We start from the raw sequence: 15,243 nt of genomic DNA, 5'->3' as shown, positions 1-15,243 counted from the left end.
CAGCAAAAAGCCCTACGTTATCAGCAAAGTAGGATGTACAGGCAATGAAAAATACATTCAAGATTGTCCTCGGTACAACTTGGGAACAACCTACCAAGGTGGATATTGCCCCAGTTACCAATATGCTGGAGTCAAGTGCAATCCAGGTTGGCATGCATACACGATAACAATTAATGTCGCTCGTAATGGGTTTGGTCACTCACTCAATTATTGTTTTCATCTAAGGTGTTCGGTTTACTAGAAATGGCCTATCAACAACTAGCCCCAATGGCTACCTACAAGTGTATGACAGCTCAACTAAACAATGGGGTCCTGTTTGTGGCGGATCGGCCTGGGGTAACAGACAGCGCACGGATGCCTGCCAACAAGCTGGGTTTGGCCCTGCATATTCTGTTTTACACACAGTCTTCGCAAGAAAAACTGCAAGTGGGCCTCAAACCAGTGCTCGTTGCCTCAGCAGCACAAACAAGCAAATTGACTGCAACCAGGGTGTTCAGTGGGGAGCATCTACTTGCGCAAAAAGCACCGACAATCTGTACATCAGCTGTCAAAAACGTACTAAATATCTCAAACACGATAACAATTTCAATAATTATTCATTGTCTCTCATTTGTTAGCAATCCGTCTTGTTGGTCTCAATCGATATGAAGGCAGAGTGGAGGTATTCAACGGAGGCGTATGGGGCACAGTGTGTGATAGGAATTGGGATGCAAAGGATGCGCAAGTTGTGTGCAAGCAGTTGGGGTACCACTACGGAGGTACAGCATATCAAAGTGCACGCTATGGTCGAGGCCGTGGTCCAGTGTGGCTTGACAACGTGAACTGCTATGGCAGTGAAAACGCGATCACAGACTGCAAGCACAGTGGGTTCGGGCAAACAAGTTGTTCTCATAACAGAGACGCGTCGGTTCGTTGCAACCTACCACCGGTCATCAAAGTTCCAGGTCCTGCCATCAAAGTTCCACGTCCTGTCATCAAAGTTCCACGTCGTCTTGAACCGGTTCCGGTTCCTGAGTGAAACAAGTAGCCAATTGCTAATGACTTATATAAGTAAATTGATGTCAACTAAAAGAGCAACCTTTATACAAAAAAGTCTGGTGTGTATTTAACAAGTAGATGCAGCACTATCACTAGTCTAGTGATCACTGACTCTCTACTAGATGAGACACACAACAGTAACAGACAAAATCAAAAAGGACCTAAGACAGTATCCAGTACTAGGCTAAACAAAAACAGAATAAAGAGTTACAACCATTGCATGCTGGGATCCTGGTATCAAGTGCAACAAAACACAATTCACTTTATACTTGTAACAATTTATTGCAGCTAGACACCATGCTTGCTTCATTGATTGTCTATTGTAGTCTCATAAAGTGAGACACTACACGGTCTATCGAATTTGTGCACACAACAGTAAATATACTGCTCAAAACTCTTTAAAAAATGTAGTTGGATTTTGACCATTCTCTTGCAGCAAAATCCATATCTGACTATGTATGTATCATGGACAAGCTACCAAAGTGTTTACATAGACCAATAAATATGATAATAAATCCATGTTACAAAAAGGATTATTGAGTTGCTAGCATAACAGATCAGGTATTCACCAAATTTACTAATCTAAAAGCATTGCATATTAACTAAAGTCATGATGTGTTTGAAAAGACATCTACCTTTGACGACATCACTTCACCTGCACATAACAAAGAATGCAGCTGTAGTGACTGAAGTGAATGCGTGATTCATAAATCGTCAGGCATTCATGGTACCACGCCTCACCATGCACTACAGCAACAGCACCTGCAATAGTCAGAAATGTGCAATAGCTGCACTGACTGACCGACTTCATCTTAATTGTCAACTGGCAGTCTTTATCCCACTCTGTCTCATTTCCGAAAACTGTACTGGAGTTGACAGTGACAACCTAAACAGACAAAAATCAAGACATCAGATTCAAGTAGAAGCTGCAAAACACAGCATTATCGTCTAAATGGATTGCTGAATCAAATCCTGACAAAGTTAGAAGCAAGGGTGCACAACTGAGTTTGTGTTTGGTTTATCATAATAATAGATTTCAACTGTACACTGTGACAATGTTGAGCAAACAGTACTCCACTGATGTAAGCTGCTTCATTTAGGTACAGCTCTCGTCATGATTCACAAGGAGCCACTGCACAACACATCTTATCACTCGAAGGGAAAAATATTTGCAAACAAGCAATCAACCGATTAATAATCTCATAAACACAAACGGTTGCTATCTTTTTATTAATCTACAAAAAATCAACTACACATTAGTGTATTAATTAATTACAGAAAGAACAGCGCATGTAATATAGAACAGATGACAAGGTTTAGATTCACTACACAACAAGACGCCAAATCAAGCCTACTAGCTATGGCAATGATATAACATTGATCAAACTGTATGATTTTTGGAAGTCAACTAAACAATATATTAATTAAGTTAATTATTGTAAATAAATAATTAAATCATGAATCTGCAGATCTAACAAAGATTTATCTTACAAATTTTACCACAAAGAACAACAGTCTAACCAGCTGTAAAGTCAACCACAGAGGCGGTAAGTCCAAAGAGATAGCCTAAGGTACCCGGATTTTACGTAGCCCTCGCAATACCGAACTGCGCAAGTCTACCATCCAGTATGTCGTTTCCAGCGTGCACCCCAATCGGTAAGAGACAAAGTGGAGACTATAGTTCCGTACTAACTGTTCACTGAAGCGCTGTCCACACGCCTGTTCTTTGTGTTCTAATCTAGATATACCTGTATGTTATCCCTACTGTAATAGCCACGCAAACTTTTGGTAATCTGGACAACTTTTTGTCCGCCTGAGAAGCACGTCTTTCATTCGTTTCCCGCATGACATTATTCCTGTCACATGCACACACCATGAGCTGTCACAGAGTGAGCGGTCACGTCAACAAGAGAGCTACATATATTACAGACTGCAAAACACACCGTGCATGGGTTCAGGCAAAATAGTTATTCTCACAACAGTTTGTCTTACTATCACCAGTTCCAGTTGAACATATTGTTCACACATGCAGTACTGTTGGACTGTCGCTTGCCAATTCGTTCCACACGAACCGCATAAAGACAGTAAAGCAACAGCATCTTCCTAAAATAGCAGATCAGAAAGACGGAACCCTATACATAGCTAGGCCTGGGCTATACTCTGAGACTCACATTTGGTCTATTTGATTTGGTCTATTTAGTCGTATATTGATGTAGACAGAAATGATACTGTGTGTTAGTCAAAATGGTCTTTTCGTTCTGTAATTAACAGCTCACTTGAGCGAACAGTGTCCCTCCAATGTGACCTGCTTCGTGCAGATCCATTTCGTGAGTCACACCTTTCTTGTTCTTCAAGTAATCAAGAAGCCCCTACACAACAAATTGAAGCAAATTAATCAAGTGATCATCAAAGATTACCTATGTAAGTATCATAAAGAGACTGGACCTGTTGCACACCAAAACATCGAAATCAAGTCTACACACACACACACACACACACACACACACACACACACACACACACACACACACACACACACACACACTCAATTTAATTGTTATTTGTCACCATCAACAAAACTTCTGCAGTCACACATGTACCAGTCCAAGTAAAATTCTACTGGAATCTAATCAACGATCTATTACTCATGAAAAGCGGTTGTAAATGCAAATTTCAGATTTCTATATTACTGTTGTAGCAAGCATTGTAGCTTTAATACAGCAACATGTAGTTATCCATGACACTTGCCTGATCTTCTTTTTTCTTTTCTGTACCCAATCAGGGTCATTTATCAAGTTGTTTTCAAACTGTTTGTAGACTGGGCAGTCAGCAGTAAAGGTATGCAGTACCTTGAAACACACAGAATATCTAGAGAGTATTACTAAATCAAAACTGTTAAAATACACATACATTATCTTCATCCTTTGGCACAGTATGGATGGGAACTGGCTGCCATTATAGGTACTTCAGAAACACCTGTTGCAATACAAAATATCAATTAAGCCAACTGAAGCCTGTCTATAAGAATTCCTGTGATCCATTAGGATGATAGAATGCCGCCATCTGACACTCTGCACTCATGAGTGTTCGATCGACATCAGTACTCCGTATATAAACCTGCAGAGCACATCATGAATAAACAATTGATATCAAACAAAGAAAACGTTGTGAACTCGTTTCTTGAATACGATCCATCAAACAAATATGTTTCACTATTTGCTGTTGTGTATCATTTCCTCAAGCATGTTCCTAGCTCATACTGTTGCACCATTCCCAGCTACAAATAAGTCATTGATTGCTTGATTGATTTCAGTACTAAAATTCGGTATCAGGAATAGCTGCAATTAACACAGTAGAACCTGCGTCAATTGGCCAAAACCATTTGGCCAAGGAAAGTCTTTATGAGGATCTGTGGGATACGTTCATGTTGAAATACCTAAGAACAAAACTTAATTTCGAGATCGAAAACGACTTTCACTAACTACATCCGCATAGACCAGGTTTGCTATACTAGCTGCAAAAAGCAATCAATGATCATACAAGCGTGAAGATGACAACAGCCAAACGTGGAGAGAAAATACATGATGACCACGGAGAGAAAAAGACAGACAGACAGACAGACAGATAATTTTTCTCATACAGATTCTACCTGTACATACACTAGGATTTTAAAAATCTATCTAAATCACCATGATTAGATCACAGTTTTGAAAGTTTTCTAAGGATAACTTTGGCATTGCATCTTTGCAGAATTGTACAAAATCTTTTTCTCCAATACGACATAAACATGGAAGCATTAAAATTGGCTTCTGGATTTGCTGACCGTTGTGACAAATGCTGCAAAAATTCTCTGCCTTTGTGCCCCACCTCCCAAAATGTTCTATCACAAGAGGAACACATCTCGATACATATCCTCCTGGAACAAGCTCTTCTAAATATTTTTTCATTTTCTTTTCTTCTCTTGTCGTGGCAGCATGACCATTTTCCTTGCTAGCCCTCCTAATAATGTCCTGACTCTACAGATGAGTCAGGGACACATCAAGATCCAAATTCTATCCAGTATTTGAATCAAGCATTGTTATGTCTGGACGGTCTTCAGTATTGATGTATTGATGTCTTGGTTCTGTCTGATGGGGAAGGTGAAGGTCAGACAGGCACTCACTCCACCCATTTAAGACTGAATTGTGAGACCACACAGGTCCACCCCCATATTTACAGGTTAAAAGATGGTATCCGTATTCATCCAAATCATGACCACAATTACGCTTTCTAATCCAATTGGTGAAAGGTAGAGCCACTCCCAACCTCAGGTAAGACGCTAAAGAAAACTTGTTTGTTTTTAAAGCATGCTTAGCAGAAGTGGGGATGACATCTAGCCATGCACCAGCTCCTCGTCCTTGCAGAGATCTACAGACAGACAGACAGACAGACAGACAGACAGACAGGAGAAAAAATTCTCAATAATATTACAATGATGCAACAATAAAGTCATCCTCCACAAGCTGACACGTGTCTTCCCTGGAGAAGAAGATGAGAACATACACAATAGAGACTACCAAAGTAGTTTGCATTAAACTAAAGCTGAACTCAGTAGATTTCTTGTAGTTAGTGTTAGAAATGTAACGTAGAGTTTGTGTTTCAATAAATGAAATTGACAGACAGACAGACAGACAGACAGACAGGCAGGCAGGTAGGCAGGCAGGCAGGCAGACAGAAAGAAAGACAGATAGACGGACAGACGGATGGACGGACGTCAAAGACAAGACAATATCCAGATATTAGATACTCAACACCTAGCTAGACATTAAAAAACATTGCCAAAAATTAGAACAGACTGGCGGACACACAGAGAGCAGCTAACATAAAACACAAAAGTCTGTACGAAACAAAGCTACTAGACGTAGGTTTGCTATCGCAACTGGTATCAGACACAGCAGTGCTACTCGAATACGAAACATCCAGATTATCCTGGGACGAAGTGACGCAGAAAACCCGGATACGAACACCTGTCGACCTCGGAATACTGCGCTGCACGCGATCTCACAGTGTCCGCAGTACGTGTACAAAAGGTAAGAAAGTCCAAATCTGCTAGAATTAATTAAATTAATTTCTGCAAGATACGCGACAGCAAAACTATCTAGGCGAAAACTACTTGAAACGCTCTCTGCCAATGTCAAGGCTTTGAATACAGGTCTACTACTATCTACTACTAACATCTACTACTATCGTTGCAGTCCCGTATGACAACAATTACACAATCCGCTGAATTGAAAAACGTAGATTTAGTTGAGGGGTCCCACATTTACTTCAGAGGGCGTGGCTCTGCACAACGAGGCTAATTAATGTATTAGTGATTAACTAAGTACCCGCCCTAGGGGCGGTGGCAATCCGGGTGCTGGCAATCTATCGTTGTACGCCACTTCTGCAAAGAAGACGCACCTTCCGTGACACACGGACGCACGCACGCACGCAAAAGCGGCCCGGTGAGCCGGCGCATCTTACACTCTGGGAAATAAAGGATGGCGTACAGTGGCTGGCGAGCACACGTCTCATCCGCATACTCGGTTAATTGATTGAACAAACAAACTCCGGCTCATGTCATTTCAGAACGCCAAAGTCGCCGAAGTCCGACTCGACCGTTCGTCTTGAACGGCTGAACTCGACCGGGCCGTCGCGTTTCACGACGATCGGAGACCGGCGTCGTGTCGATCGGCGCATTACAGATATCCATCCAGACAGGCGGAAGCGTGGGTTGGCGTACTACAGTATAGGCTATATATATAATGTATATTATATATATATATATATATATTTATAATGTGTATATATATATATATATATATATATATATATATATATATATATATATATATATATATATATATATAGCAGGACACGCCCTATGGGCGGTGGGTTTGTTTGCATGCAGCACAATTATTGCAGCGCATTCATTGTAACAGAACTGTTGTGTATATTATATATGAATGATATATTAGCTTTACTACTACACCAACTTGCCAGCATAGACAGCAAATAATAATATGTTTAATTAAGCTGAACACATTACAGCGCCTGATCATCAGAAAAACAATGGTTTTGAGTCACTGTGTTTGGTGTCGATGATTCGATCCTTGTGTAGTGGGGTCTTCAATATCCTGAATTTCACGTAGATATAATTATCTCTGGCGCTTTCGAGTGATACAATTTTTGTAACTACATGTATTGATAGATGTTTCGATACTCGATTTCGACCTTCTGTGTAGGGTACTACAATTGTGTCACCCAGAGGCGGATTCAGGATTTTCGGATGGAGTTCCGTGACGTCACAAAGGTTAGGATCAGCCACGCCTCCAGATATAAATTAGTTATTTAATCACCTTTACCATAGAACGGAAGTATGCGTTAATTAATTAATGAATCTACAGTACCGGACAATTTGAATTGATTTGCAAGCCTACATGTCTTTCGCTAGACAGGCAAATGATACTGTTCTTTCTTCTTTTTCCAAAAAAGCTTCTATAATTGACATATATGGTTTCATGAAATTGTGAATGTTGTGACCATCAAATATATTTTCATGAGATGGAAAACAACTAATTTGAAACATTATCATTGCAAGAAAGTAACGAAGTGGTAGTGTTCGAGCTGGGCCAAAAAGCCACGGTTTGATTTCAACTAGCACTTTCAGTCTCCGGGTCCGGGAAATGTGGGGGCGTGGCTCACACAGAGCCGTATCCGCCACACCTTTTTTTCTGGCTGCAAGCCTGAAATGCCTCGATTTTACAGAAGAAGCCTTCGCAACGTTTTTCGAATGTCTTGGCAGCTTGAAGTCTGAAAGGGCTAGCTTCTTTCAAGCGACGACTTTCTAGGGCAGCCAAACAAAGATGTCAATTGACGATGTGAAGCCATTCAGCACGCTCTTCCATTTGCTGAATTGGCGCATTGTGTCCGATGTTCTCGCCTAGTAGGCTACAAAAAGAGTAGGAGTACCGTACGACTCATTCGTACTGTCCGATTGCTGGTACGCGGTCATCGCCGCGTGATGACGTCACATAAAATTTTAGGGGTCCTCGGAACCCCCGGAACCCTCTCTAGATCCGCCAGTGTCATCGCTGTCTTTACTAATCGGAAGAAGTTCCTTCTGTTTCGTCGCATCGTCTTCCGGAGAGGCACCTTACTGGAAATTGAAGACATTCTAAAAATGTGAGATCAAGTTCACATAGGAAGTAGAATAAGTTAGCACTATATTACAACACTTCACTAAAGACAATATTGTGAGTTACAGATTTGTCGCCAATGAGGCCCTGTGTGGTGGTTTCATCGATCTGTAGAGATATATCAGCCAATGCTCTTGCTCGAGAAAAGGCAACGTACAGTTGCCCATGCGTAAAGACTAGCGCCGGGAGGTAGATACCAACTTTGCTGAACGTTTGGCCTTGCGATTTATTTATTGTAATTGAGTACGCCAATCTTATAGGAAATTGACGTCGTTCCAATATAAATGGCAAGTTGACGTCAGATGGTGCCAGTTTGACGCGTGGTATTAGAACACGTTGATGGCTCTGTGTAGCTATGACTTCTGCATCAATTACATGGTTATGCAAGTGTCTGACAATTAGTCGAGTTCCATTGCACAGCCCATTTCGCAAATCTAGATTACGTAACGACATGATGATACATCCAACCTTTAGCTAGAGTTTATGTTCTGGCAGACCAGATGGTGTTAAACTGTTAATAAACTCAAGAGGATAATTTTGTTCTTCTTCCTTATTGTCACAAACCACTCTATCCACACTGAGATACAGACGCTTTTCTCCTTCCAGTCTGTTTAGTACCTGGTTATTTAGTAAAGCCAACGATGCCTCGTTTTTAGGTGTCAGTAAGACAGTGGTTGTGAGATCAGAAGATAGATCTGCTAAAACGGTATCAATGACGTCGCTTGAAACTATACACTTCGTCGGAATATCGACTGAGTCTGGAAGATCATACAGTATGTAGTTGCTCGTTACCAAGTTGCAGTTCCCATTTCGAAAATTGTTGTTGATCCTGCTGCACACGCATGTTTTGTGTCAACTTGATTATTGTAAAGAGTGGCCACAGTGATAATCGTTTGAGGCAGTTTTCGACTATTAATGTACGTGAGGCATGTAGCATTACTGGAAGAACTTGCCGGAAGTCTCCACCAAGCAAGAAGATTTTGCCACCAAAGGGAATATCCTCATTGATGAGATCTCGTAGCAGTTTGTCAATAGCATGCAATGCATGCAACGGCATCATTGAGGCTTTATCAATAATAATGAGACTCATTGAACGCAGCATAGCAGCATAGCTGGAGGTTTGCTTGACGTTGCATGTGCTCGTGTCCAAGATTGGAACCGGAAGCTTAAATAAGCTGTGGACTGTTCTACCTCCAGGCAGAAGATTGGCTGCAATGCCTGTCCATGCTGTTGCTCCAACCTGAAATCAAGAATGTATGCGCATTGTTAGGTATAGACTACCGCACTGTAAATTGATATTTACTTGTAGACGTACCTGAATGCCATGTGCTCGCAGACGTGCAATTAGTGTATTGCAGAGCATACAAGTTTTTCCGCTTCCTCCTGGGTCGTCAAGAAAGTATGCCTGGCAACATGCTGGGCGACCTTGTTGTAGCTCATCAACAGCGCTGACAATTCTGTCATAGACTTTCATTGTTTAGTTTGATTTTGTTGACTTCAGCATATTCAGCCTCAACGTTTCTGTCTACATTGTCATGTAATAGTTGCAATGGGCCAACGTCAGGCAGCCCGAGCTCAGCACACGTGATTCCTGTAAACATGCACAACCATATTACTGACATTTGCTGAGTTGATGTAGCAATTTGCTACTACTGCAGTTGCAGTGAATCATTACTTAGTAGATCAGTCTAGAAAGTAATATGTGAAAACACGTAAATGCATGTGTATACACACATACATACCTGATTCACCTAGAATGGTTTGTATGTCACTCAAAGCCTTTGTTTCTGCTTCTTCGGTACATGTCCGTGCGTAGTCTTCGATCAAATTGTGTTTGTGGTTTAGCCAAAGTTGTAGAGGATTCTGTTGTTGAGAGTGGCTGCATATTGTCTAACCGGCGTCGTGTCGATCGGCGCGTTACAGACAGACTTGTGGACATGTGGACAGACAGACTTGTGGACATGTGGACAGACAAAAGTGGGCGTTCCTGAGCGTTCGCGTATTATAGTATAAGATCATATCTATGAATGCTACACTGTATAAAACAGGAAACCAAATGTAACACTATAGTGTTAGTTCAGTGTAGTTCAGTGTGTCATGTCGGTGTCAGTTTCTACGTCTGTCATCCTTCTTACATTGGAATAGTTGAGGAGGAACGTGCCCCAGTTCCCCGGTTCCAACGCCCGCGACTTAACTTCTGTTGGCAGCTGGTGAACGTTGGCAAAGGGTGGAAAAGAAACTCATGGGTATATAGCCACTACCAGGTATTACACATTTTTTGAGTGGCTTTGACACCAAAAGTGTTAAATGAGGTAAACACACACACACACACACACACACCCCACACACACACACACAGTTCAACAGAAAACTGCATGAACTCATTCCATTGTCTGTGGTCTACGTATCCGTCTCAAACACCACGCACAGACGCATGATTGTGGAAGTGCCTTCCTACAACAAAGCACTGATTGTTACGAATTTCACCGCGAACACTTTACTGAACACATTGCCTACGTACAAATTACGCTTGCGGCATTGTTCGTCGGCTACAAGTGCAGATGCAATTCGGTACTTCATCACAGTTAGGATCAAGCCAGCATGGATGTGACTAGAAGACTCTCACTTCAGTTGGCAGTTTGTGCATTTATTGCTGTGTATGTGCACGTTTTGGTCAATGCAGATTCCGTTAGCGTCAATGCTGCAAAGTTAAATCAGAAGTTTTTCTCGATCTTTACCGACGGATTCGAAGATTTAAATGCCAGACCTGTCTTTCGAGGAGGATCTCGTTCAACTCCGGATCCCAACAAGATTGATCTTCTCTTTGTTATGGACAATTCCGGTAGCATCGGCAGTGCCAACTTCGTTAAGCAAAAATACTTTGTCAGTCTGATGATCGACCACGCCTTAACGGTCACATGCACCAAATCGATCCGAGTCGCAATTATCAGTTTTGCTGCGTCGTCCCAGATTACGGTCGAATTTGACTTCAATGATTACTCGGGATCGGCGACTCCTCGCTTTGATCTGAAGAATGCAGTCAATGGTATTGTCTACGTGCATGGGTGGGCTACTAATACTGCAGGAGCTTTAGACGAAGCACATTCTCTATACAATGACGCGTCTAGAGGAGCGAGATCGGATGCGACCAGAGTTGTTTTTGTGCTTACCGACGGAAGATCAAATCAAGGTGGAGCTCCAGGTCCCAAGGCAGACGTTCTACAAAACACAGACGGTGCTGAGGTTTTTGCGGCGGGCGTGGCTAATTTTGGCTCCACGAGCAGTGACAACGAGTTGAATGCCATCGCTTCACCTCCTGACGACGATCACAGGTTAGAAGTAGATGATTTCGACGACATGGACGACATCGCTGCTGAATTTGGCGCAAGTACGTTGCCTAACCATTTCCGTTGCCTTGCTTGTCAAGGTACACCACGTGACTTTGTTCCACTCTGTCTATTGCAGAATTGAGGTGTAATGTGATTGACTTGGCAACTCATCGACCGGAAGACTGGAACTCTATTGTGGCCGGATTCAAAACCATTAAGCAAAATGGTGTCATCAACGATCTCGCAGCACTTCATAGTCAAGTTTTTTCTGTATCAAACGCGGCCCATGGGTACGTATTCCACAATTTTGTAAATAAGTAAACACATACTGACGAGCCGTTTCTGTATCCAGTGGTGCGGGCTTCTTCCCTTGGCATCGTTCTTTCCTCAGTATGTTGGAGCACGCTTTACAAATCGCTCAAAATGACGTCTCACTTCGTCTCCCATACTGGGATTGGTCAGGAGAACATGTCGCAACGTCGGCCATTTGGGCTCACTTGGGCAGCGGTTCTCTCAACAACGGAGCCGGTCCCAACGATTGTGTCAATAGCGGACACTTCAGTCAAGCGTTGTGGCATCCCGATCCATCCGAATGTATCGTACGGAATGTCTTCAATCCCGGGCCCGGAATGCAACAGGCATCACAAGTACAATTGAACAATGATCGCACGAGCAATCCAATCTACGACAACTTCCGTCAGCAGACAGAATCTGGTGGAGTCCGACACAACACTTTGCACAATCGATTTGGATTCCCTTCCGACATGGCTGTGGGTGAATCACCACGTGACCCTCTCTTCTATTTGGTGAGTCACAAGTTCTTGTTCTATCCGAATAATTTCATAGTGACATATGCATGTCTCGTGCTCTTGTAGCATCACTGTTTTATCGACAAACTGTGGTACGACTGGCAAAAAGTGTACGGGGATGATGAAAGTAACTATCCAGCTGACGGCACTCCTGGATACACACTTAATAGTATAATGAATTTCTTAACTGCTGCGTATCCTGGGGGAACAGACCTGTTAAAGGAGTCAGCATGGAGACAGCCAAAGAATGTTCTCAAGGTTGGAAACTTGGGTTACACGTATGCTCAATCTAGTGGGACACCGTTTGGACGTAAGAAAAGACAGTCGACTAGGCTGGCCGTTTCCTTAGGCAAAAGATTGATTCCACATGACACTAAAATCGAAGAATTATTTACAACTGAACGTCCATACACCCCTGAGCCCGATCTGTCCGTCTCCACAATCAGAGCAATGATTGCCAGTAGACGTCCGACGCGCCAACAGGTTGTTCAATGGGATTTCGATACTCAATGTTGGTTTGAAAGTGATTTGCTCACACCAAGCCAACGAGCTCAGTGTATTGATCGAGGAATAATAGTAAGTGCACATGCCTTTGCCCTAATAACGCACCATACTTACCTTTCTTTTTATATGTACGTTTGTCTTCTACCTTCACTTGAATTCCGCAGCCTGGTGAGTCACACTGATATGTAAAGAAAATATAACAACTAATTGCACGAATTTTAGGTATTCGTCTTGCAAACGGTCCAAATCAATATGAAGGTCGGGTAGAAATCTTGGTTGATGGTCACTACCACGCAGTCTGTTCAGATGGTTGGGATAACGTTGAAGCCAACATTGTGTGTGCCCAACTAGGATATTCCACAGGTCAAGCAACCTCAGGAAGCAGATGGGGCTACAGCAAAAAGCCCTACGTTATCAGCAAAGTAGGATGCACGGGCAATGAAAAATACATTCAAGATTGTCCTCGGTACAACATAGGAACAACGTACCGAGGTGGATATTGTCCCAGTTACCGATATGCTGGAGTCAAGTGCAATCCAGGTTGGCATGCATACACGACAACAATTAATGTCGCTCGTAATGGGTTTGGTCACTCACTCAATTTTTGTTTTCATCAAAGGTGTTCGGCTTACTAGAAATGGCCTATCAACAACTAGTCCCAATGGCTACCTACAAGTTTATGACAGTTCAACTAAACAATGGGGTCCTGTTTGTGGCGGATCGGTCTGGGGTAACAGACAGCGCACGGATGCCTGCCAACATGCTGGGTTTGGCCCTGCATATTCTATTTTACACACAGTCTTTGCAAGAAAGACTGCAAGTGGGCCTCAAACCAGTGCTCGTTGCCTCAGCAGCACAAACAAGCAAATTGACTGCAACCAGGGTGTTCAGTGGGGAGCATCTACTTGTACAAGAAGCACTGACAATCTGTACATCAGCTGTCAAAAATGTAATCTATCTCTAAAAAGCGTTTAAAATTCAATATTTATTGAATTGTCTTTCACTTGTTAGCAATCCGTCTTGTTGGTCGCAATCAATATGAAGGTCGAGTGGAGGTATTCAACCGAGGTGTATGGGGCACAGTGTGTGACACGTATTGGGACACCAATGATGCTCGAGTCGTGTGCAGGCAGCTGGGGTACAACTATGGAGGTACAGCATATAGCCGTGCGCGCTATGGTCGAGGCCGTGGTCCAGTCTGGCTTGACAGAATGAGCTGCTATGGCAATGAACGAGCTATCACAGACTGCAAACACAGTGGGTTTGGGCAAACAAGTTGCTCTCACAACAGAGATGCATCAGTTCGTTGCAACCTACCACCTGTCATCAAAGTTCCAGGTCCTATCACCAAAGTTGCACGTCGTCTTGAACCAGTTTCGGTTCTTGAGTGAAACAAGTAGCCAATTGCTAATGACTTATATAAGCAAATTGATTTCAACTAAAAGAGCAATAATTATACAAAAAAGTCTGGTGCATGTAGTATCAAGGCAAATATAGTGTAGTGGTAGGTCTACCCTGCTAGAACAAGTTTTAGTTTTCCCCAGGACATGTACATGTTATGTAGAGTGGTTGCATGTGTCACATGTCACACGTTTTCATTACAGTATCTACTGCACCACCATAGCTACATTGACTCACACCGTTGTCAGTCTACCACACAAAGCATTGTCTGTGATGGTTGATTTTAGGGATGACTCAGTTTCAACTTGGCTGCAATGTCATCTGTCGCCCAAGTGCCTAAATGATGGTAGGCCAAGACATGGAAGACAGCATGTCTTGATTTGACACAATAAATCCAGTCTCCTGGTTCCCCATAAATTCACTGAAATTGTCAATGTCTTTTTGGTCCATGTACCTTGCACTACTGGGGTTTGAAAAGTACCGTTTTTAAAATAATTTAGTACTTTTTTAATAATAGGCCATGGAAACTTTGCTCCAATAGTGAAGTGTCGCCACTGCCTTGTGCTCTCCTTGATGGTCACTCTTCGAGAAATGTTGAGTGGTTGTTGGGTGGGGCACACATCCAACAATGTCTGGATGACACCTGTTGACTCCAAATTTTTTTAGTGTTGTCTCCATTTCCTTTGTAGTGCAATTGCTAGTTGCAAGAACAGTTTATTGAGATTTGTGTTTACAAATAAAGAGTGTACACTTTAGATCTCTTTGCGACAACAATATTCGGACAACAATATTCGAACATCCACACATGAACACACAGTGCTTCTGCTCAACTTACTATACAATTCCTTTTCTGACTGTGACTCTTCTTCCTTCTTACTGTCAGTTTGTATGGCAGTATGTATTTCACAACTATATCGGCAGAGCAAATAACACAGTTAGCAGTTC

The 15,243-nt window shown here is 42.4% G+C and overlaps 3 protein-coding genes and 1 long non-coding RNA gene across 8 annotated transcripts; 2 read left to right on the top strand and 2 right to left on the bottom strand.

Annotated features, from left to right (window-relative positions):
• Nucleotides 1-44: 44 nt before the first annotated feature.
• LOC134190342 (scavenger receptor class A member 5-like) lies at nucleotides 45-1,018 on the top strand. Its single transcript, XM_062658795.1, has 3 exons — nucleotides 45-146; nucleotides 226-283; nucleotides 618-1,018. Exons 1-3 carry the CDS (start codon nucleotides 45-47, stop codon nucleotides 1,016-1,018), a joined length of 561 nt encoding a protein of 186 aa, XP_062514779.1.
• Nucleotides 1,019-1,020: 2 nt separating this feature from the next.
• LOC134189741 (uncharacterized) lies at nucleotides 1,021-3,409 on the bottom strand. 4 transcript variants are annotated; one of them, XR_009971531.1, is made up of 4 exons: nucleotides 3,315-3,396; nucleotides 2,085-2,170; nucleotides 1,780-1,924; nucleotides 1,021-1,693 (listed from the first exon to the last, which is right to left on the bottom strand). It is a non-coding gene; the product is annotated as an uncharacterized LOC134189741 (long non-coding RNA). The 4 variants fall into 4 exon arrangements; XR_009971529.1 differs by lacking the exon at nucleotides 3,315-3,396 and adding an exon at nucleotides 2,560-2,730; XR_009971528.1 differs by lacking the exon at nucleotides 2,085-2,170 and having other exon boundaries at nucleotides 3,315-3,409.
• A 5,297-nt stretch (nucleotides 3,410-8,706) lies between these two features.
• LOC134189783 (ATP-dependent DNA helicase pif1-like) lies at nucleotides 8,707-10,199 on the bottom strand. 2 transcript variants are annotated; one of them, XM_062658159.1, is made up of 3 exons: nucleotides 9,998-10,199; nucleotides 9,571-9,846; nucleotides 8,707-9,495 (listed from the first exon to the last, which is right to left on the bottom strand). In XM_062658159.1, the coding sequence occupies exons 2-3, from the start codon at nucleotides 9,727-9,729 to the stop codon at nucleotides 9,022-9,024; spliced, it is 633 nt and encodes a 210-aa protein (XP_062514143.1). In that variant the 5' UTR covers nucleotides 9,730-9,846; nucleotides 9,998-10,199; the 3' UTR covers nucleotides 8,707-9,021. The 2 variants fall into 2 exon arrangements, with proteins under 2 accessions (XP_062514143.1, XP_062514144.1); XM_062658160.1 differs by having other exon boundaries at nucleotides 10,007-10,199.
• Nucleotides 10,200-10,603: 404 nt separating this feature from the next.
• Nucleotides 10,604-14,520, top strand: LOC134190341 (uncharacterized). Its single transcript, XM_062658794.1, has 8 exons — nucleotides 10,604-11,643; nucleotides 11,721-11,874; nucleotides 11,937-12,390; nucleotides 12,460-12,969; nucleotides 13,062-13,065; nucleotides 13,120-13,437; nucleotides 13,517-13,846; nucleotides 13,909-14,520. The coding sequence occupies exons 1-8, from the start codon at nucleotides 10,857-10,859 to the stop codon at nucleotides 14,286-14,288; spliced, it is 2,937 nt and encodes a 978-aa protein (XP_062514778.1). The 5' UTR covers nucleotides 10,604-10,856; the 3' UTR covers nucleotides 14,289-14,520.
• Nucleotides 14,521-15,243: the final 723 nt, after the last annotated feature.

The sequence above is a fragment of the Corticium candelabrum genome, chromosome 14 (assembly GCF_963422355.1).
Source record: "Corticium candelabrum chromosome 14, ooCorCand1.1, whole genome shotgun sequence".
Classification (NCBI taxonomy): Eukaryota; Metazoa; Porifera; class Homoscleromorpha; order Homosclerophorida; family Plakinidae; genus Corticium; species Corticium candelabrum.
The sequence above is the reverse complement of the archived record's forward strand: the minus strand, read 5'-3'. Positions and strand labels throughout refer to the sequence as shown.